The sequence below is a fragment of the Schistocerca nitens genome, chromosome 1 (genome assembly GCF_023898315.1).
Source record: "Schistocerca nitens isolate TAMUIC-IGC-003100 chromosome 1, iqSchNite1.1, whole genome shotgun sequence".
In the NCBI taxonomy this organism is placed as follows: domain Eukaryota; kingdom Metazoa; phylum Arthropoda; class Insecta; order Orthoptera; family Acrididae; genus Schistocerca; species Schistocerca nitens.
In genome coordinates, this window is record NC_064614.1 from 653,045,045 (window position 1) to 653,070,163 (window position 25,119).

At 37.4% G+C, this 25,119-nt stretch overlaps 1 protein-coding gene across 2 annotated transcripts in view; it reads left to right on the top strand.

Annotated features, from left to right (window-relative positions):
- Nucleotides 1-25,119, top strand: part of LOC126258863 (calpain-A-like) — a 247,708-nt gene that overhangs the window by 150,127 nt on the left and 72,462 nt on the right. For both annotated transcript variants that reach the window (XM_049955676.1, XM_049955677.1), the window contains exons 10-11: nt 4,155-4,372; nt 8,889-8,931. In XM_049955676.1, the coding sequence (XP_049811633.1) occupies nt 4,155-4,372; nt 8,889-8,931 (261 nt within the window). The remainder of the gene's footprint in view (nt 1-4,154; nt 4,373-8,888; nt 8,932-25,119) is intronic.

Here is a 25,119-nt window from a genome sequence, read left to right on the forward strand (position 1 = left end):
TAGATGAAATACTGTCATTATGTGCATAAATTTCCATTCATCATGAGATAATAACAATGGATATTGCAATAAAAATAGTAAAGCACTTTCTCTGAAAAAATCAGTTATACCTATGTTGTGTTGTCAATATATCAAGAGAATGCAGAGAAGTCTCACAGGACCTTTGCATTCATACACTCACATATCACCTCATACAGTGTGTAGTGGTAGTTACTGTTAACAGTGTATATCAGTTTCAAGTTAAATGAGATCAAAACACAAGATGCAAAGGCAATTTTCACATGAATTTGGCATCTGTGTGAAGAACTCTGACTGAGTTGCTGTAATATGTTACATCAGTTCTTACAGACTGCCAAAGGACAAGAGAAAATAAATTTGATCCATCCTGAATTTAAAAAGGAGATTTCAAGTGTACTTTATTACCCACTATTTCTGTACGTCAACTAAATTGCTGTGGTAGATGATGTTGATAGTAAAACAAGTCTCCAAAGTTTTTGTATATTTTACATTTGACTTACCAAACAAAAGCGCTGGCAGGTCGATAGACACACAAACAAACACAAATATACACACAAAATTCAAGCTTTCGCAACAAACTGTTGCCTCATCAGGAAAGAGGGAAGGAGAGGGAAAGACGAAAGGATGTGGGTTTTAAGGGGGAGGGTAAGGAGTCATTCCAATCCCGGGAGCGGAAAGACTTACCTTAGGGGGAAAAAAGGACAGGTATACACTCGCACACACACACATATCCATCCACACATACAGACACAAGCTTGTGTCTGTATGTGTGGATGGATATGTGTGTGTGTGCGAGTGTATACCTGTCCTTTTTTCCCCCTAAGGTAAGTCTTTCCGCTCCCGGGATTGGAATGACTCCTTACCCTCCCCCTTAAAACCCACATCCTTTCGTCTTTCCCTCTCCTTCCCTCTTTCCTGATGAGGCAACAGTTTGTTGCGAAAGCTTGAATTTTGTGTGTATATTTGTGTTTGTTTGTGTGTCTATCGACCTGCCAGCGCTTTTGTTTGGTAAGTCTCATCATCTTTCTTTTTAGATATATTTTTTCCACGTGGAATGTTTCCCTCTGTTATATATATATATATATATCAAGTTAGGATATTCATTTGCAGTAATTGTAATGGTAAATAGAGTACAGATTACATTTTTGATTAATGTCACTGACCAGTTTATCATTCATAACAGTTAATATCTCTTGTAGTGTACAGAAACAGTTCAAAATATCCCTTCAGTATAGTAACAAGTGACACACCCAGCTTCACATGGGTATCATTATGTATCTACAGCCAGAAAACTTTCCTGGTGTAGCCAGGAGGCAGAGTGCTGATTCAATGAATGCCAGCACACTGGGTACTGAAGTAGTAGTGGTGGCCAATGCAGCTAAGTGAAGACTTCTTGTGTTGTAGACCAGTGTCCCATGGTTACAACAGATGGTGGTGTTGCCCATGGGGACAAATCTGGAACCGTTGGCTGCAGCACTGCATCAGGTGGCGTTGGACCCCAGTGGGATGTGGCTGGGAATACCATGAATTGAGCCCTTGGGCATGAGTTGGTACTAGGTTATCTGGTGGGCGGTCTCATGGAGACTGGCAGAGTGAAGGCAGCCTGCAGGGGAGGCTGTCACTGGTTCATGTTATGGTGTCAGTAGCATGTTGTCATCTCTGTGGTGGAGACTGATTCATGATGGTCATTGAAGCAAAGCCCTGCCATGCTGATGACATCCTCAACTGGGCAGGGAGTTTATATTCAGCCAGCTTTGCCTTTGGCCTGTGCCATTACAATCTGTATGGAGTACCCTGTGCCATGCAACAAGGTATGAACCATCCTTTGTCACAAATGATTGGAATGAAACACCCTCTGTGATGTCACATTGGTAAGATTAACTCTCTATCATGCAAAGATCAGTACGAAGCACACAATGCCATGTCGCAAAATTGGTATGAAGCACCCCCTGCCAAGCAACATTAATGAACAATAGGTACAGAGCACCTTTCACCATACATCATGGTATGAAACACCCTCTGGCAGGAAACATTGATATGAAGTATCATCTGCCACTCAACATCAGTAAGGAGCACCCTCTGATGTGCAACATTGCTGAATTCTCTTTAGACATCATTGGTATCATAGGATTACCTAGTTTGTGTGCTGTGCTTTCCACATCGCTGAATAAAATTACATGACATTACCATCCATTTACAGAGGATGAGCTGCTGAGTCCATTCCAACTGATTGTTGTTGGACAGATAATGATGCCAATGAGCCTCTTGGTGGATCCGCACCACAAATATTCAAACTATAAGTGAACCAGCAAACATTGAATCAGTAAATGCAGATCCAGATTTCAATGTCAACATTGCTTCTTCCTCTGATTCTGAAGAGAGCCTGAGCAGATGCCTGACATATCTGCTAACAGACACAAAACAGATGATTGTAGATGCAAAACTGTTAATTTGGATGATTCATCTATGGTATACGACTGTTTCCGAGCTGTTTTAGCTAAGAAACTGTAAACTACATAGCTGAGCAATGTAATTTATATTATTAGCACTTTTGCAGTGATTCCAGTGAAAAATCAAGACTGCAGTGTTGAAAAAACGAACTATAATGAAATTTACTGTATCCTTGCAGTGAATTTTCTGATGGTTGAGAGACAGTGAGAAAAACTGAAATAAACAGTTATTGGACCATCTACTCAAATGTTTATGCAAATCATGCCAAGAAGTAGGTATCTTCTTGTTGATAAGAATGTTACACTTTGTCAATAATGATGAGGACCCTGGAGTTGATAAAATCTGAATAATTAGGATAATTGTGGATCATCTAAGAAAAGCATGTTCAGATGCTTTCCACACTTGTGCATTCAGTAAAGTTTAGTTCTCTACAAAGATTGTGCCCTCTTCAAACAGTACATTCCACCCAAATACCACAGTTATGGTGTAAAGTTTTTTGTGCTTTAGGACTGAGAAATGGGACATATTCTTGACCTTGTTATTTAGTTGGGTGCAGCAACAGACATAAAAAAGAAACTGATTTTGGTGTAAATCTTGGAATATGGAGCATTCTTCTTTCTTCACTAGAATGCTACCATGTTAAAGGTCACACACTATATGTTCACAGTTGGTACACAAACCTGGCATTATTTTGTTATCTGCATGACAGTAAGAATAAATTGTAAAGCCATGCCTGTTTTACCAACAAAAAAAATAAAAAATAAAAAAAAATAAAACAAGTGAGATCGAGTTTATGTCAACAGATAAATGTCTTGCACTGAAGTGGCAGGACAAGCAGAAAATGAAGATGCTTTCAACTCTTCATAACAGTGAAACTAAAGCAACTGACAAAATAGAAAAGCACAAATGAAGCAAAAAGAAAACCAGCTTTCATCATAAGCAACACTGAAAATATCTGGACTATCAACACATGTGATGTGATGCTGAGTTCTCCAGAATGTGAACAAAAACTGTAAAATGATATAAAAATATTTTTTTCTTTTGGGTGATCTGTCTCTGCTGAACTTGCATGCATTCTATAAAACTCTAACAAGAAGAAATTTTCCAGTATCTGATTTTCAATGGAAATTTTTCAAGGAGATCCTAGAGAATCACCATCAACAGCAAACAGATCCAAAACAATATTATTGCCTGGCTCTGGTCCTCATCCATATCCTTTATCTTTTGGTAAATCCACCTTCATCCTCATTGCAGGTGGGTCCCTCTCATAAGGGGGTCTGAGTGACTTACCCATCCTCCTGATCCTTCCTCATCCCATCCCTCTCCGCTGACCAAGAAAGGAACTAATAGCTCTGAAAACTACGATTGTGTCATGTAGTCTATTGAAAGTACCAAACATTTTGCCTCCTGAGGGACAAGTACTGGCCTGCAAAGCTGTCTCATAATTTATTAGTTTTCTTGGCTGATTTTCCCTGTGATACAATTAACTTCAGTTTTACAATTTACAAGTATCTAGAAAATTTGAAGACCATTATGGAAAAAAATACTCATTTGATTGGGTAAATAACATCAGCATTAGTAGTTGAGAACATCTGAAGTTCATATCAGAAATGCTGTCCACTTTGCTTCAATGAAATTTTTTATATAATAGTCTTAACTTAATGAAGTCACTTTTTCTGTTACAGCTTCTGAATCCAGATAGTTTACCAAAACCTCTGGACACAGCTTTTTTCAAAAGAAATAAATCAGCAGCAATGACACCACAATTCATCAATCTACGGGAAGTTACTTTACGCTTGAAATTACCACCTGGTGTTTATTGCATAGTACCATCAACATTTGAACCAAATGAGGAAGGAGAATTTATCATCAGAGTATTTTCAGAAAACAAAATTAACATGCAGTAAGTCTAGAAGAAGTTAATGAATAAAATATACTAGATCACAGTGGCAGTTAACAAATATTTTCAATTTTTATGGATATACATGTTACCTTCTTGACTACAGTTTGCAGCACTCACCTTCATTAACTTCAATTATGTTATTACTATGTGTCAAACATATTATAGATATGCTAAATTGGTCTAGTGTTGGTAGTGAGAGACAATATACTTATAGAATCAGACCTCAGAGTGTAAAAAAAGAAGGAAAAATTACAGTCATAGATTACAAGAGAAACAGAGAACACATATGGACCAAATTTTTTATTGACACATGTAACTACTTTTGTGCCATTTGGGAATATTTTCATGCTTGTGAATCATGAGTGGAAACAGTTACAAGATGTCTGCGAAATATCTCTATTAAAAGAGAGTTTATGTCATCATTTTGTGGTAATGGCACACCATTCAATATCATATAACTCTGCTTGTATCCTGATCATGAAAAGATGTGTCATAGTGAATATTGTTAGCAGGTTAACAACAGATTTTAATCACCAGACCCAAAAACATAGACTTTATTGAATTTTCAATAGCTTCTTATGAAATACATAGCCTAAATAATTATGTACTTATTTTGACAGATTCAGACATCACATCTAAACCTGTTCATGATTGCTTCCAGGTATTCCCTGTCATTCATTACATTTTTAACCATTTTATTACACAGTATAATATGAATAACATGACAGGTACTTATGTAATTCTGAGTATTTTTAGGGGCACGAGGTTTTTAAATTTGTGCACAACAGGACTACATTTATTCAGTCATATACAAAATTCAGGAAGTCATTTTTGAACTTTTTTCCTTGCTCTTAGAGCTTAAACACAATCTACAATGTGTTGCCAATCTGTATATGTATCGACACTTTCTTATTACCGAGCGAGGTGGCGCAGTGGCTAGCACACTGGACTCGCATTCGGGAGGACGACGGTTCAATCCCGTCTCCGGCCATCCTGATTTAGGTTTTCCGTGATTTCCCTAAATCGCTTCAGGCAAATGCCGGAATGGTTCCTTTGAAAGGGCACGGCCGATTTCCTTCCCCATCCTTCCCTCACCCGAGCTTGCGCTCCGTCTCTAATGACCTCGTTGTCGACGGGACGTTAAACACTAATCTCCTCCTCCACTTTCTTATTTTGTGGTGTTCATATTCAGTGAATGAACAATAATTGTTGAAAGTGGTGCAACAGTTCTTCATTTATGCATGTCACTATACAAACAATAATCTTTGTTGTTGAATTGCTTTTTGTCAATGGATTTGAAGCTTCTCAAAGTGAATCATTTCCGTTACATATCTATATTTAGGGATTGTGAAATCTGTAACTGTCAATTTGTGATGCAGATACATTGCTACTTTTTAAATGCTGTTCAATTCACTTTTAAAATGTTGTTATTAGTGTGGCACTCATTTCATAGGTATAACTGTCCTGTTGAGTACATTCATTATGTCTGATAGAGCTTGAAAACATAAGACAAGAGATTTTCTCACATCAGTCATTGTGGGACATGACAACAATAACATTTCCAGTCTGCTACAACACAGCTCTTATCTTACTTAATTTAGCGCCTGTGATGACCACAACTTCCTGGAAAACTCATCTAATTGTCACCAGATTATGTCCATTGGAAACTGTTACACATTAATAGCATTTGTTATACAGGAGTTTCTTGGATTTAAATAACCAGCCAGTATTTCAGCATAATGTTAACTAACAAGGGTTTCAAGGCAGTGGCGTCTAACACTATTCACAGTGAATATCCAGGCCACATGGATTAGCTAATACTGAGTGGTTGCTTATATCTCCATTTAGCAGTAGACATGGTTAAGTATTATTGGTGATTTGCTTGACTAAATAAGGAATTGGTTCCCTATCCCATCTTCAACTTTGATATAGTCAGTAAGAATGGCTAATCTGGTTTAGTATTTTCTCAAATTCTAAGATGCTACATGTCCTTTTTAAGAAGAGGAGGACATGTAGCATTAAGTCTTGAAGTTTAAAAGTGGCAGAATCTTACACCTCTCCAAGGCACAGTACAGTACTGGAAGGCCCCTAAGATTGTTTTTGAAATATTTTTCCATCGACAAAACATAGTTGTCATGCTCTTAAAATTGCTATTCATTAGTGTAACAAACACATTGCTTTTGTTTTGTTGCTGTTGTCCCATTGGTATGGGCACAGTGAAGTGATCTACGAGTTTGATGGTGATGCTTTCAGTGCTCCACATTACATCTCCAGATTTCATTCACCATTTATACTACTGCAGATCCAAAAATGTCCCAATGGTGCTGTTTAAATTCTGTGGCAAATTGTGTGTGGTCCAGATGACTTCCATTTTGTGGCACTGTGGATAGCAGTTTTCGTCTTTACTTGTGAACGACATCTCAAAAATTTTGATGTCATCCTCTAACATGTGGCGGCACATGTTCTCAAAGATAGTTTCACAGATACATTTGTCATCTTCTTCTTATTTTATGTATAAGCTGCAGAAATTACAATAAACACAGAATACAAAAATGGGTTGTGATTTTATGCTCTGTTTTATTTATGATGCCTATCATTGCATATAATCAGCTCTTTCATCAGTGAATGTGAAATAGTCAGATAGTTTCACCTTTGGCAGTGGTCTTTGGTCATAATGCCACACTAGTACATTCCATTAGCTTTCAAAAGAGAGCCAAAGACATCATCACATAAACAACTGAAGTAATATGCTATAATTTGCTTTCATCAGGACCTTTTTATTTTATTTTTTATTTTTTTAACTATAATATAGTATACCTTAGCTCAATTTGATTCAAGTTTTTGAGATGAGGCTTAATATCCTCCATATGCAATGCATATTTTTTTCTTTCTTGGATATAATTTCCTATTTTCACTGTTATGTTTAAGTAATATATATACAAAGGAAACATTTCTGTAAGAGTATGTTCAAGATCAACTATTGGTTATGCAGTAATGACACAGTTAACAGAAGTTCTGACCATGCTGATATTTATATTAACGGGCATCAGTTCAGCAGACACTGTAGACTGTGGCTTCCTGGGAATTGTGCTCAGTGAGCAAATGGTGAGAGCAGGCCTGTGAGCAGCAACTGCTGTAATTCCTCCATCTTCACAGAGAATAAGTTTGGGAGCTGTGTAGGGACTTGAGTAAATGAAGAAATCAACCCTGAGGGAAACACTCAGCACATACTTGGCTGCAGAGTGAAAATTCATTCTGGAAACAATCCCCCAGGCTGTGGCTAAGCCACATTTCTGCATTATCTTTTCTTCCAAGAGTGCTAGTCTTGTAAGGTATATAGGAGAACTTCTGTGAAGTTTGGAAGATAGGAAATGCTGTACTGATGGAAGTGAAACTGTGAGAATGGGTCATGAGTTGTGCTCAGTCAGTAGAGCACTTGCCCATGGAAGACAAAGGTCCCAGGTTCAAGTCCCAGGCACCCAGTTTTAATCTGACTCTCCTCTATTTCACAACTGGCATTTCTCCCAAATTGTTGCAACCCGGGGTCAGGGATTTTCTCTGCCTCGTGATGACTGGGTGATGTGTGATGTCCTTAGGTTAGTTAGGTTTAAGTAGTTCTAAGTTCTAGGGGACTGATAACCATAGATGTTAAGTCCTATAGTGCTCAGAGCCATTTGAACCATTTTGTTGCAACCACATGGCGCATCCACATTTCCCTCACTCCTCATCATGCTGCAATAGCTCTGCACACGAGTAAGAGTCTTGAGCAGGCATGAGTGCAGATACTCAAAATTAGCAAATTGTTAAGTATCACTGTAGACAGCCTCACAATCAGCACAATATCATTATTAGTTCTCATGCTCTCAGCCTCAGCAATGTAAGACTTTTAAAGTTTTTGGAAAAATGATGGAACGTACCTACAGCTCTGTTAAGACTTCATTTGTGAGGTCATATTTTGCATTCTCTGTGGAGGATCCTTTATGAAAGCCAAACCGAGAGGCAGTTAACAATGTCATCTCAGTGAAAGGAGTCAGTATTTAGACTGGTGGATTTTAAAATACTGGTGATAGTGGAGTTTCACTTCCTGATTATAGATGTTCTCTGAATTACACACAGTTCTCTTCCCCCTTCTTACTTTTTCTTGCAAAAAATTCCCCTCTATCTGCACGTTACATTATTTACACACAGCACTACATGATGTAATTATCTACAGCTCACGTCTCAGGGTGCTTGTGCAAATGAAGCAACATCTATCTCTAAAAAACTAACTTTGACCTTGTTATTATAAATTGAGGTATGTGTACTTTGCTGTTAATTTATCTGACAATCACACAGAATTACAGGCAATAATTCACAAATCATTGATTTGCCACATTGTTGTACTTTTTGATCACCCAGCATTTTAATTCCATTATGTTCAGTTTAATGGTATTAACATGTAACATTATCAACATTTTGCAAAAAATATAATGTAACAGAAATAATAAAAATGACATAAACAATTATTCTGTTTCAGAGAACATGATGAAGAGGTGGATACGAATGAGGTTCCTGAAGATGTAAGAACCAAATACTCATTATCATTTTTTAGTCATTTATTTATATTCAAATCTCATATGAAAATGTCTATTTATTTATTTACTTTTTATTCCATTGATCCATGAGACAATAAATTGCAGTTTACTATAATCTGTACATGCTGTCCTTTGTTCATAAAATAGTTTCTGTTATAAATAAGGCAAATAGGTGTTAACAATGAAATTCATATCAGACATTTTACAATACTCTACACATTGTTATAAAATTCATATTAGAACAGAAACGTGTTCAAGAAGGTACTGTTTTAGATATTGTGTAAACACGTTCAGGTCGAGAATAGTGGATTTGATATTGAATGAAAGAGTATTATATGCTTTAGTGACAGAGCAGTGAACTCCATTCTATACTAAACTGGGACTTTTTATCTTTTTGTGCAAATCTACTTATTTTTAATACCGTATGGTTAGAATTAAACTGACAGAAACTGATTGTGTTCCAAGTGCTGCAGTGTAAAGCGTATACATTGCAGGATGCTTAAACACCATAGTTATGTTCATTAATCGCTAGGTGGCATTATTAATAGTCTGAATGTAAAATCTTTCCTGTCTTGTTGTTAGTGTAATCTTTATCACTTGGTAACGTGTTTATTTCTTTTATGAGTGACTGTAATTGTAAAGGGTTAAGAAGGTTGAAGTTTTCCATACAAAACACAATGGGTGTTGAGAAGAAAGACCACACACTGGTGGTATAGTTGTTTTATCAGAAAGGCAGCAGTGGCAACTGCAGCACTGCATTGCAGGAATGTTGCTGGCAGAAATAGCTGCGAAGAAACACATTGTTAATAAATGGGCTAAAGAGTATGATCAATAAATTTGAAGACACAGGTGAATTAGCTGCTGTAGCAGAAAGAGGGAAGTGGCCAATTCAATTGGCAGTTGGTGATGAAGTTGCTATGGCTATAGCTAACCATGCAGCACACACCTCAAATTCTGCAGCCAGTACTCGATCTGTGTCATAGGAATTGTCTCTCCCCTGGTCAATAATTCAAAAGATTTTGCAGAGTATTTTACATTGGTATCCCCACAAGATTCAGAATGTCACCAAATGAAGTCCCAAGGTAGCTTACAATGCTGTGACTTTGCCATTTGTTTTTAGGCATCCATGGAGATGGACGACATGTGGCTGTGGAATATTCTTTGGATGGTTGAGGCACTTTTACTCTACACATTGTCGTGAATGCACAGAACTGTCACATACAGGGTTCTACTCTACCATGTGTTGTGCAGAAACATCCACTCAGCTTATTGACTGTGTGGTATGATTTCACAAGCTCCATTACTCTTGTTCCATTGTTCTTTAAGGAGATGACACCTTGCAGTCCTGTTAAGCGCACAGTGACATCTGCTTGTTACAAAGATCTCCTTTTGCAACATGTAATTCCAACTTTGCAAGAATTCAACTGTGTCCACACCACTACTTTCATGCAAGATAGGGTGACACCACATGCCACTTGCTAGGCAAAAGATTTGCTTCAAGAAACCTTCAGCAATAACCCCATCATTTCTAGGCAATTCCAAGATGTGTGGCCTTCCAGATCCCTTAACCAAAATCCATGTGACTTTTGGTTGTAGGATTATCTGAAAGATCATATCTGTCAGGAAATTATCCAGACTCTTCCTGATTTGAAGGATAGCATATAACAACATAACACTCAGATTATTGTATTGTATTGTATTGTATTGTATTTTTATTGATCCAGGCAATCATAGTATTGTACAGCTGTACATATGATATTCTACAGGTCAAGAGAGCTATTTACAAGTAATTCTTACAAATTGATTGTTACATTATTTTGTAGCAAGGAAATTATCTATCTTAAACAAAACAGTTAATACAAATCATAGAATTGTATGGTTGTACATACGATATTGGACAGGTCAAGAGAACATATTTACAAGTAATTTTTAATAAATTGATTTTACATTATTTTGCAATGAGGAAGTTAGCTATCTTTAACAAAACAGTAAATACAAATGTTGTATGGTAAAATACAAACAGCCAATACAAATTTAATAGTAAAGTAGTCCAGTGTATTTCATAGACATGCACTGTATATAATAATCCAGTATATTTCATAGACATGCACAGTATATAATTTTTAGACCTAATTGAACATTTATCATATTGTTTACATTTTTAACCCCTTTCAAAAAAATGATCAACTGCATAAAAGCAATGGTCCAAGAGATATTTTTTTAACTTATATGTGAAGGCTCTTGGGTTCTTTGTTGCTTTGATTTCATTGGGTAAATTATTATACATTTGTATCCCAACATTTAAAATACTTTTTTGGTAGCAGGTAGTTCTGGACTGAATCATATGTAGGCCAGATTGCTGCCTTGTTGCATAGTTATGAATATCTCCATTGAATTTTAGTGTGCAGTCATTGTTTAACAGGTATGACTTGACAAATGAGATGATATTATAAATGTAAGCAGAGGGCAGTGTCATAGTGCCATTTGTTTTGAAATGTTGTCTGCATGATTCGTTATGTCTTAGATTACATATTATGCGTATTGCCTTTTTTTGCATTTTGAAAATATATCTACCTCCAGGTGAGTTCCCCCAAAATATGATTCCATACTGTAATGTAGAATGGAAGTAAGCATAATATACATGTATGAGAACAGATTTTGTGACTGATTTTTTGAGTATCCTTAAAATGTAACACTCAGTTGAGAGCTTTTTTGAGATATAATTTGTGTGAGCCTCCCACTTAAGATTTTCTTCAAGCCATATGCCAAGAAACTTGACAGAGTCCACACACATAAGCTCTTGGTTATTTAGAATTACATCAGGCATTTCTTGTTTTTGGGATGAGAGTCTGAAGTTGATGTAGGTTGTTTTCTGTATGTTTATAATCAGTTTGTTCTCATTGAACCATTTGCTGAGTGACAACATAAACGGTTTAATTTTTTGGTTGTGTTCCTCTGTATCAGTACCTGTTATTAGTACACTTGTGTCATAGGCAAATAGTGTGGTATGTCCTGTAGCAAGCTTCGTGCTTATATCATCAATGTATAGCAGAAACAGTATGGGTCCCAGGATTGAGCCTTGTGGCACACCATATCTAATAGGCATTGTGTCAGAGGAGTGGACAGTAGATTGATGGGTGGTTGTATTCTTTTTTTCAAAATTAATTTCAACTTTTTGAAATCTGTTTGACAGGTAAGATTCTAACCATTTGTTTGCAGTTCCTCTTATACCTTTATTTGCTAACTTCTTAACGAGTATGGTATGGTCAATTACATCAAAGGCTTTGGATAAATCTAAAAAGATACCAGTAGTGATTTCCTTATTATCCAGTGCTTGTTGAGATACTCATAAATAGCTGTGGTAGTTGTCTTTTGCTTTCTAAGACCATGCTGGTGTTTTGTTAATAAGGCTTCAAATGGCTCTGAGCACTATGGGACTCAACTGCTGAGGTCATTAGTCCCCTAGAACTTAGAACTAGTTAAACCTAACTAACCTAAGGACATCACAAACATCCATGCCCGAGGCAGGATTCGAACCTGCGACCGTAGCGGTCTTGCGGTTCCAGGCTGCAGCGCCTTTAACCGCACGGCCACTTCGGCCGGCTGTTAATAAGGATAGTGTATTAGTAAAGTCTTCCAATCTGGTGTAAAATAATTTTTCAAATATTTTTGAGAATGAGCTGAGTTGTGCTATGGGCCTGTAATTGGCTACATCATTTTTAGAGCCCTTTTTGTGAAGTGGGGTAATTTTAGAAGTCTTTAGTAGGTCAGGGAAAACTCCATTTGTAAAGGATGCATTTATTATGTGGGTTAGGGGTTCTACAATGGATTCTCCACATTTCTTTACAATTAAATTACACCTGATTTGCTGTGAGCAACTGTCAACCATGATGCATTACAGGTGCAGCATGTTGCTGACTTGAAGACCATATTGAATAAACGTTGTAACTTGTGACCATATCCTAATAAACATGCAAGAACCACAATTATCCTGTGTTGATAATTCCACCCCTTTTCCTGTACCCACACCACATTCTGACTGCTTACACCAGTTTTCATACAGAAAACTTCAACCTTCTTAAGCCTTTACACCAGCAGTAACTTTACAAAAGAAATCGGCATGCATCACCAAGTGATAAACAACATAATGAAGTCAAAACAGGAAACTTTTCACATTCTGACTGTTAACAGCATTGTATATTCATCTGGTGGCAGAAAGTGGAACTATTATTTTTTCGGCATACTCCATGAGCACAGTGATTAATGAACATACCTATGATGTTTCAGTGTCCTGTGAAGTATATACCCTGCATTGCACCATCAGTTTAATTATAACTACCCAGTATTATGGTAGTAACATAGTTCATTTATTTTGTACAATCTTAAATTCTTGGTATCAAATAACATAAGAGCAACAATGTAACAATATAATGAAAAGGATAGCTGCTACTAACCATATAGTGGAGATGCTGAGTCACAAGAATGTTTTAGATTTCAGCTGTTTGAATAAGTTTCTGCATTAACTTCTTGGGTGGGCTACACATGAAATTTTTATCATTTGATTTTTTTATAGTGAATATTTTTTTGCAAGCATTTGGTTGCCCCAGAATATTATCTGAAAGGTGATTGTGTGTAAAATAGCTCAAGTGCGCAGATTTTACTGCATCCTTACCACAAATTGAAGCTGTAGTGCAGCTGCAGAGCTCAGTCTTTTATCAAGAGTATGTACAGACCAGTTTAGCCTGTTGTCAGTGTGTAGTTTGGAGAGTTTGAAAGACTGCACTCTCATTAGTTCATAATCATTACATTTCATTTTTATTTCTTCCTTCGTTTCATGTATTCTGTGAGACTGTTAAAGTTGTTTCTTGTTGACATTAAATTTCAGATCATTTGCAGTGAACTGGTCCAAGTCTTCTCCAACTTGTGGTCACCACCCCTCCTATGATGCTATTACTTAGTTTCTCAATCAAAATATTTTGTGTCACCTGCAACTATATGAAAGTGTATCTTCAAATGTGTATACACTGGCAGGTCATTTATAAATGTAAGGAATAGCAAACAACACAGCATAGAACCTTGTGGTACTCTGCAAGTCATGGTGCCCTAGTCAGACGAGCCTGGTGTCTCTTCTGCAGTGTTCAGGGCTACTTTTTGCTATCTATCATTCAGATAAAATTTGAGCCACATCCCCATTTTTCTTGTTAAACAATAAAGTTCTACCTTTTCTAAAAATCTGATCGTTCACACAATTGAAGGCCTTGGAGAGGTCGCAAAAGATTCCAACTGCAGACAATTTTTTGTTTAAGGGTCCTAGAGCTTCATTAACAAATTAAAAAATGGTCTGTTCAATTGAGATGCTGTTTTGCAAACCAAAGTGGCTTATGTTGAAGATATTGTATTTGTTAAGATGTTTGCATACCCACGCTTACTGGAAGATTTTTGTCTCTGCTATTGTACAAGGTCTGTTCAAAAAATTCCGCAACATCCATAAATTCATGCCAATGGTGTGTTGGAGCGAAATGCAGTTGGCATCCCTGCACATTTCTGGCGTTTAATGTGTAACTGCTGGAAGATTCATTGTTGTGTGTCTATCATCTATTGTTCAGTGCTATACTGAGTTGAACATTTTCACACAGTTTATGAATTTTGAGATGGCAGAGTTAGAGAAGCACTGTGCCTGCATTAAATTTTGCATGAAACTCAAGAAAACCTTTACAGAGACACACCAGATGATACAGGAAGCCTATCATGATGTGTGCTTAAGCTGTACTTGGTGTTACAAATGGTTCACATGGTTTAAAAATGGCCGGATGGAAGTTAAAGATGACCCTCATTCAGGATGCCCTTCAACATCTACTGACGATGCCCATGTCAGGGACATCAACAAAATTATGCATGTCAATCAAAGACTGACTGTCCGAAAGACTTCAGAAGAACACAACATTTCAGTTGTATCATGTAATGAAATCCTGACACAGCATCTTGGAATGAATCATGTTGCTGCCAAGTTCATCCCAAGGCTTGTGAGTCAAGACCAGAAAGACCGTCACCTCACAATCTCTAAAGAGCTTTTGGATCATGCAAGTGAGAACGAGATGTTCCTTAAGAGAATCATCATTGAATATGAGATGTGGGTCTACAGTTATGATGTTGAGACCAAATTTCAATCTTCACAATGGATTGGGAAAGGTTCTCCAAGACCACAAGACCAAGAAAAGTTTGTCAAGTCAGCTCATATGTGAAACCCATGCTGATAGTTTCCTTTTACTTTGAAGGATTAGTTCATGATGAATTCATGCCACAGGGAGAAACTGTTAATTGATGGTACCAGTGGGATATGTTGTGACACCTGTGAGAAAATCTTATAAGGAAACAGCCTGAAATATGGTGAGACAATTCATGGCCCTTGCGTCATTATAATGCACCTGCACATTTATCCCTGTTGGCGCATGCTTTTACACAAAAAATGAAATCACTGTACTGCCTTGTCCTCCATACTCTCCAGGCCTAGCCCTGTGGAGTTTTTTTTACTTCCAAATTGATAACTACATTGAAAGGATAAATATTCACAATGATAGACCAGATAAAAGAAAATTTGCAAATCGTGCTGTGTGCAATCCAGCAAGAGGCATACCAAGATTGCTTCCAGAAGTGGAAATAGCACTGGGAGTGGTGCTTCAGTAGTGGAGGAGAGTATTTCAAAGGAGATCTTGAACAATAAGCAAAAGGTAAGTGTAGAAAAGTTTTGTGGACAAAGTTCCGGAATTTTTTGAACAAACCTTGTATAATTTCACACTTCTCAGTTTTCATTATTAATTGTCATCCACCTGGTACACAAAATAATATTTTTATGTTGTAATGCTTATAGTTATATAATAAATCTCATGTGACTCACAGCCGAGTGGAAGTACTTTCATCAAAATCCATTGTTTAAGTGTTACTGTTACCAGTAATTGAACCCAGGTCCACCAACGAAAAGCATGAATGCTGTGAAGGGGGATTATTACAAGTTTATATGAATAAAATTAGTAAAATCTCAAGAAATTACATCTAATGTCTGAGGGACCAGGGCTGGAGAGGTGCCAAATGATGCATCATTTGTGTTCTTCAGTGGCCCATAGGCCTGAGAACAGCCTACTGACAAAAAGGCACAAATTTCATTATCTGATTTAACATTCATGCATCTAAAATCACACTTACATATTACCCACAACTGAGTGACTCTGACCCTTTTCAGATTTCTTTTAAATTTCATGCAACCCCTCCACTACTCTAGTGTTTGTCAGATGTGTGTAACATAAAATATGTCATGGTTCATATTGACTAAACACAATAGTTATCTCTCTGCCTTGCATTTAGTGAAGTGTACTCACTGTTCAATAGAACTTTCATTGTCAATAAGTAATACCCCACAATTTTTTTCTAAGAACACATTTATTTTTAAGAGTTAGGATTTGGTGACAGTATCAGTCAACATTTCTTTTCCATGTACTACTATTCTACATATTCTGCATCACCGTTACATGGCACTATGCCAGCATTGTGTTAGGGTATGTATTTCCTGTTGGTAAAACCTCTTGTCCTGTGCTTTTTACTGCAAAATTACACTCTCATTGCCTTCAAAGTGTGCCCCACATAGAAAATCCTTAAGTGGCCAAAGCAGTTGGACATCTGAGGGTGCCAGGTCTGGACTATAGGATGAATGAGGAAATGATTCCCCACCGAATTTGCCAATGTGTTCCTGTTTTCTGAGATTCTTATGTAGGCACTCATGGTTATGTTTTAACCAATTTCTTTTTCACTCTTGTCAGAACAAATACATCAGAAATGGTTCTTGAGTTTGTTCACAGTCTTCACATACATCTTTGACTTAATCAGTAGCCCTATTTTGCAGCATGTCTATGAGAATGATACCACCACCACCCCAAAAGACTGTCATTGTGACTTTGGCAGCAGAGGGAGCTGCCTTGATTTTTTTTTGTTTTTTGGTTATTGCAGGTGGTGCTACTCCAGTGACTGCCTTTTTGTTTTCAGCTCAAATTGGTACACCTATATTTCATCACTTGTAACAGTCTATGACAGAAAGGCCTTCCCATTGGCCTCAAGCTGCCACAGTAGTTCAGATGAAATGGCTTTTCTTTGACTTTTGTGGTCTGTTGTGAGCATTCATGGAACCCATTGTGGGCACACTTTCAAATATCCAAGAGTTTCAGTCAGTGCACAGTATCTAATCCAAGCAGAATTAAACCTACACACAATGAGATTAAAACAGTTCATGTTATATTTCGTGCTGACATGCTGAAATTAATTGTTAGTGACAATGTTTAATGTATGGTATATGAAAAATTAAATATGTATATTTTGGACTATTTTGTGGTTTTCCTTATAATCAATAGATGTCTATGACTGTATTTTAATGTAGTACGTAACTTTGCCTCAAGGTGGTACTAGCATCCTTCGTAGCGTACAGTCAGTATTGCAAAACTAACTAGTGTTTTTCATGGAAGAGAATGAATTCTTGGCAATAAGATTCAACAATTATGAATATATTTCTATTAGGTCCACCATAGTATAGTGCATGTGATTCACATCAACTCTACAGTTTCTTCCTCTCTTACTTCTCCATTCATCACCACAGTCATTCTTCTCCACTGTTCTGCATTATCTCTCTGGTTCTCTTTCTATAACAGTATTTGTTTTTATATATTTTTTATTGTTTTTATTCACCCAATGCTCTGTCCTGCCAATCATATTATTGCATTTGTTTTCTGCTTCCTTTTTCATTCTGCACCATTTCTGTCATGTGAATCATTCATTAACTTCTGGCAGCTTGTTATTAATGTTGCCACAGTCTCTGGGGCATGCAGTGTAGCATAATGGTTATCATTGCTGGCCGGCATGCTGTGGATTGCTGGTTAAAACACCACATTATCTGTTATTTAGTATTTGTCCTTTCTGGAAGGTTCTTGAAATGTTTTATGTTTTTAATGTTTGTATATTCTGGAATATTCAATGTCTATATGAATACCAGAATTTGGAATTTTCAACATTTGTATAAATAGCTGTATTTTCTGTCTGGGGGTAATTTCTGTTCTAGTTGTGCGTTGGTGTTAGTAATAAATGTGCTTTCAGTTCTAAATGTTGTTCTTCATTGACATTCCTTTCTTCAGATCTATACTTGATTGTAGTTTCGAAATGACGTTGTTTGTTGGTGATGCCAGGTATTTTTAGACATCTGTGTCACTGTGGCTCCAATTTTGCAATGCAAAGGCCTTTGCCCACATGGACAAAAGCTATAATACAAGCAGTACATCATCCATAAGATTTGATTGTTCAGGAAACAAAAAACAGCAGTAGGTCAGCTGCAAATCGAGCATCCATCAGTGTTTCCTGGAGATGCTGGTCAAGGTGTTACAAAATGGCAGAAATGATTTGAATGAGTCACCAAATACAACAGGTGGGCTGATATGATGTGTTGGGCAAATGTATACTTTTACTTGATTGGAAAATCCAGCAATGGTTCTAGAACAATGAAGAGAAGCTCAATAGGTGGCATGTAATCAAGTCCAAATTGAATAAACATTTGATGACAATCAACAGCAACTCTGCATAGTCAAAGAATGACAGAAGAATGCAGCCCAGTATCATCACAAAATGACACAGTCTTACATACAGAATGTTTTGGCTCTTTGCAGCATCATTAATCTGAATGTTTATTTATTTATTTAGATTTTTTTGCATCAAGTCATCAATATGATGGCTTTTGCAAACATCAACTACAGTTACAAACATAAAATACATTTAGATCTTAGCCTTACATGTAGTATTAAACAATAAATTATTGCTTGTCAAAATACATTACGTGTTACACATATTAATACAGCCAATTATTTTTCATACATTATTTTACAGCTTTTAAACTTAACCATTTAAAATTGATTGAGTGAATAGAGACACTTTTCAATTAAGAAATTTTTATTTTTTATTTGAACTGCTTTTTATTACTTATTATGTACTCTGGCAGTTTATTATACCATATCAGTCCATTATTATATGGGCTCTGGTCCATCAATTTTAATCTTGTTCTTTGTCAGTAGTAATTCTCTTTGGACCTGGTGTTGTTGTCAAGTGTATCACTACATTTAGTTACTTCAGTTTTCTGTGAGACCAAAAAAGTAATTAATTTATAAAGATATAAAGAGTATATGGTGAAGCGCTTGTGTTGCCTGAAAACATCACAGCAAGAGTCTTTAGAGCCTAATCCATGTATAATCCTTAACCCTTTTTTTTTTAGCAATAGCACTCTGTTAAGGTGAATGGCTGCACCACAACCGCACATTTCTATACAGTAGCTAAGACGGGGATAGATTGTCCCATAATACACAGTTTTAAGCATGTGGGTGGTCACTATTTTGGACAGTTGGCTAAGAAGATACAGCTCATTGCTGACTATTTTACATACAGCATTAATATGGCTAATCCACTGGAGGTGTGAGTCCAGGTGGACCCCTAGAAATTTACACTCGTTTGCCTCCTCTGCCACTATGCCACATACCTCATTTACACATGAGTGGTGTGAGCTGTCAGTTGTAAATACTGGCATCTGGGATTTATTTACATTGACCTTTAATCCTTGTGCATGAAAATATGAACATAATTCTAGTATCACATTACTTGCTGAAAATTTCAGTTCCTCACAATCTTTACCATGAAATAAAATTGAGGTGTCATCGGCATAATTTACAACTTGCAAGTTTCCTGAGTCAAAAGCTTTGCTCAGGTCAAGGAATATGCTGACTGTGTGCATACCCATTCTATATTGCTATATACTTCATGGAAGAAACTGGTAACAGCAGTGGCTTAGGTCTTTCCTAATCAGTAAGCATTTTGTGTCTTGAGAAAAATTTTGTGACTTTTGATAGGACAACTGTTTCAAATATTTTACTGAAGGTAGGGATTAGTGATATTGGTCTATAATTTGAAACTTCTTCTTTACTTCCCTTCTTATCATTGTTTATTTGTTTCCTCAAGTGTAAAAGGTCTGTCTTAAAAGTTTTTTGGCTGAATTGTACCTTTTCTTAAATATATGTAGCTTTGTTTCCACATACAGGGTGTTACAAAAAGGTACGGCCAAACTTTCAGGAAACATTCCTCACACACAAAGAAAGAAAATATGTTATGTGGACATGTGTCCGGAAATGCTTACTTTCCATGTTACAGCTCATTTTATTACTTCTCTTCAAATCACATTAATCATGGAATGGAAACACACAGCAACAGAACGTACCAGCGTGACTTCAAACACTTTGTTACAGGAAATGTTCAAAATGTCCTCCATTAGTGAGGATACATGCATCCACCCTCTGTCGCATGGAATCCCTGATGTGCTGATGCAGCCCAGGAGAATGGCGTATTGTATCACAGCTGTCCACAATACAAGTACGAAGAGTCTCTACATTTGGTACCGGGGTAGCGCAGACAAGAGCTTTCAAATGCCCCCATAAATGAAAGTCAAGAGGGTTGAGGTCAGGAGAGCATGAAGGCCATGGAATTGGTCCGCCTCTACCAATCCATCGGTCACCGAATCTGTTGTTGAGAAGCGTACGAACACTTCGACTGAAATGTGCAGGAGCTCCATCGTGCATGAACCACATGTTGTGTCGTACTTGTAAAGGCACATGTTCTAGCAGCACAGGTAGAGTATCCCGTATGAAATCATGATAATGTGCTCCATTGAGTGCAGGTGGAAGAACATGGGGCCCAATCAAGACATCACCAACAATGCCTGCCCAAACATTCACAGAAAATCTGTGTTGATGACATGATTGCACAATTGCGTGCGGATTCTCGTCAGCCCATACATGTTGATTGTGAAAATTTACAATTTGATCACGTTGGAATGAAGCCTCATCTGTAAAGAGAACATTTGCACTGAAATGAGGATTGACACATTGTTGGATGAACCATTCGCAGAAGTTTACCTGTGGAGGCCACAGCTGCTGATAGTGCCTGCACACGCTGTACATGGTACAGAAACAACTGGTTCTCCCGTAGCACTCTCCATACAGTGACGTGGTCAATGTTACCTTGTACAGCAGCAACTTCTCTGACGCTGACATTAGGTGGTGGTGGTGGTTAGTGTTTAACGTCCCGTCGACAACGAGGTCATTAGAGACGGAGCGCAAGCTCGGGTTAGGGAAGGATTAGGAAGGAAATCGGCCGTGCCCTTTCAAAAGAACCATCCCGGCATTTGCCTGAAACGATTTAGGGAAATCACGGAAAACCTAAATCAGGATGGCTGGAGATGGGATTGAACCGTCGTCCTCCTGAATGCGAGTCCAGTGTGCTAACCACTGCGCCACCTCGCTCGGTGCTGACATTAGGGTTATCGTCAACTGCACGAAGAATTTGCCTCGTCCATTGCAGGTGTCCTCGTTATAGGTCTTCCCCAGTCGCGAATCATAGGCTGGAATGCTCCGTGCTCCCTAAGACGCCGATCAATTGCTTCGAACGTCTTCCTGTCGGGACACCTTCGTTCTGGAAATCTGTCTCGAAACAAATGTACCGCGCCACGGCTATTGCCCCGTGCTAATCCATACATCAATTGGGCATCTGCCAACTCCGCATTTGTAAACATTGCACTGACTGCAAAACCACATACGTGATGAACACTAACCTGTTGATGCTACGTACTGATGTGCTTGATGCTAGTACTGTAGAGCAATGAGTCACATGTCAACACAAGCACTGAAGTCAACATTACCTTCCTTCAATTGGGCCAACTGGCGGTGAATCGAGGAAGTACAGTACTTACTGACGAAACTAAAATGAGCTCTAACATGGAAATTAAGCATTTCTGGACGCATGTCCACATAACATCTTTTCTTTATTTGGGTATGAGGAATGTTTCCTGAAAGTTTGGCCGTACCTTTTTGTAACACCCTGTATAAACAGTCAAGATCATATATATTCTGCCTTAACTTAATTAGCCTATGTGTGAGTTTCAGCCTAGTATTACATTCAAGATGAGAGTTGGTTCATACCCTGATTATTTCTTTGAGAGGGCAGCGGCAGTCAAAATGCTTCAGCACTGTTCTATAAAATTTTTCCCATTTGTTTTCTGACCCTTTAGTTTGGTAAATAGTGTCCCATTTCTCCTCTGCTAACTTAGTTTTGAAGGTGCTGATGTTTGGTGCTATTCAGGATCCACTTCTTCTCAATTATCCTAGTTGCTGTTGGTACAGCAAACCTTAAATATTCTAACACCAGACAATAGTGATCTGAGTAATGAAAATCAACACTTAGAAAGTTAACGCTGTCTTTTACATTTTTGTTGACTATTACATAATCTATCTCACTGGAGCTTGACTCTGTTACTCTAGTATCAGAGTTCATTATATTTTTGAGATAATATGAGTTTAATATATCTGTTATTTTCAGACAGGTTATACTACACGAGTTTGTATCTATATTTAAGTCTCCAACTATGCTAAGGTCAGTGGGTCCTGTTTGTCTAATTGCCCTGTTAAGTCTATCAAGATAGTACAAAACATCTCTATTTGGTGGGCGGTACATACCAATAACTTTATGTTTAGCTAACCTGCTTAAACCAGTGTTTATGTGGACCACAACATCAGCCATTTCAGCTGTTCCTTCTTTGCAGTATTGTTCAACAGATGAGATTTTCTTAAATGGAAGATTTTCATTTACAAATATTGCCACCCCACCCCGATTCTGTTGTAGTCTGCAGTAACTATCTCCTAATACACAACCATCTAATTTGTAATACTCTATTTCATTATCTTTCAGTCCATGTTCTGTAATTACTAACAGTTGTGGTGAATTCTCATCCAGAAATACTTGCAGCAAATTGAGTTTATTCCTAAGATACTGCGCATTTAGATGCATTATTCTAAAGGGCACTGATATTTTACAACACTTTGTGACATGGTATTCTGAATCGGTTTAATTATTACACAAGTCTTTAACACTGCTCTGTAATGACAATTCACTCACTTCCAAGTCGGTTTCTTTGGCATGTGAACAGGGTTCTTTCTGATCCAAGGGGTTTAGTTCAGTGATATCATGTTGCTTGAAATTGAGCCTAAAAAAAGTTGTTGATTATAATCTAAAATATTTGAGTCTGTTGTATTATGCAGCTCCTTACAAAGTGCCATTATTTGGCTCACTAACTTAAGCTTTCCATTTCTATTTAAGTGAAATCCATGCTTGGTTTGTTCTTCACGTTCCAGTTTGCTTATGTCTAGCAAGTACACATGATTTAGTTTACATAGTTTCAGCAGTTCTACATTATAGCGCTCAATTTCTGCATTAACATACAACCACCGAGGAAGGTCATGTCACACTGGTAGGTTTATTAGGGTAACATTTGTTTTTTACGGTTTTGGCAATAACTTCTGTAAACTGCAAGTGCTGACTTGCTCTTGTTTTTGTAAACATTATTGGCGCTGCCAATGATTACAGCGTGATTGCCTTTTTTCAGATTGTTTGTTTCTGATAAATTATCGACTACAGCACTTAATAGAGCTCCAGGTTTAACTTTTGCAAATACAGAACATTCATTGTGTAAAGCTTCATGAAGGGGAGCTGAAAGGCTTTTTCTGTGGCTGTCAGCATACAATAATTTTTTTGCTTCCAGGCATTAGAATTTTTCTGTTTTGGTCTTTATTGGAAGTTTCGTTATGTTTACTTTCGCTTACACTATTCATTGTTTTGCTGGATGAGTCTGGTGCTGAAAACTTATTCAATGTAACTGGCACACCATTTCTAGTGCTTTGTTTTTGTTTCTCACTTTCTTGATGGCTTCGTGTTCTGTTTTTGGACTTTACTGGAGTCCACATAAATTTATTTGTAGTTTCAACATATTCTGAGTTCGATATTACATTTGTTTTTCCATAAATAATGCTTTTTTGGTTTGCAAATCATGTTTAACAATATCAATACAACTGTTTTTGTGGCTATTTTCTGCCACTGTTTTACTGTTTTCATTAGACCAAAAACGTTTTTCACTTAAGAGTTTTTTGTTTTCTTGTTTCAGAAATGCTATTTCTTTCTTGACGGTTTCAATATCACTATTTAATAACTTGAAAATTTCGTTTTTTGTGTTTTTTGTGTGTACCACGTTGAGAAGATCTTCACGTTCTTCATGCACGCAATCACCACGTGTCCAACAAATATTGTCATTTACGAACTTCAGGTTTATTTTCACACACCTCTCATGTAACCAGAAGTTGAACTTCACACACAGGATGCCCTTCATCACACATTTTTTTACATTTTTTATACTACGAGTTACTATAAAACTGCTTTTCTACTGAGACTGATGCAGCACTGCACTGACCTATCAGTGCCATCTTGTATGTGACAGAAGCTAACAGAATCTCACATTTGAAGAAAGGAGTCATGTGAGACATACCAATTTCTTCTGGTAAGAGATGGCATAATGACAGAAGAATGCACCAAGTGGTGACAGTGAATCAAAGAAATGCAATAATAATAATAATAATAAGTGGAAGACCACCATGATCTTGCTTCTCCCACATGCCGTGTTACAAGAGAAGATATATCACATTTTATAAAAGCCAGAACTCTTGGACCCAGTACACAAGAGATAACAGCCATGGACATCAACCCCTTAAATCAGGTGATAATAGAGAATGTTGAAGAAGAGTTGTATCAGCCTTTGGCACAATCTCTGCCACCAGTTGTATATGCCATGAAGAACGGACTTTGCCAACTTGGACTTGCACCACCACCATCAAACGATAACCTAGCAGCCAACCAACTCAGGTACAATCAACTCCTTCACCAAGTAAAACACCCAACAGAAGAACAGAAATTTGGAGAATGGAGGACACCATATCAGTCTCTTTCACTGTGGATGCTGTGGATACATTGTGTGATACTGCAGAGAAAGAAAATGAGTTTTCAATGACTATTATGCTGCAAGATGCCATGCATCACAACAGTCCTATTCATGTCAGTAAACTGTAGATGATTATCATCGAACTGTTGGCCAAAGCTCTCAGCATTACTCTGGACAAATTCAGTCCCTGACATGCATTGGCCTTACCCTGTCACTTTAGAAGTACCACCCACTTGCCTAGCCACCCAATACAGGAAAACTAAGTGAGCCAAACATCTATGGAGGTA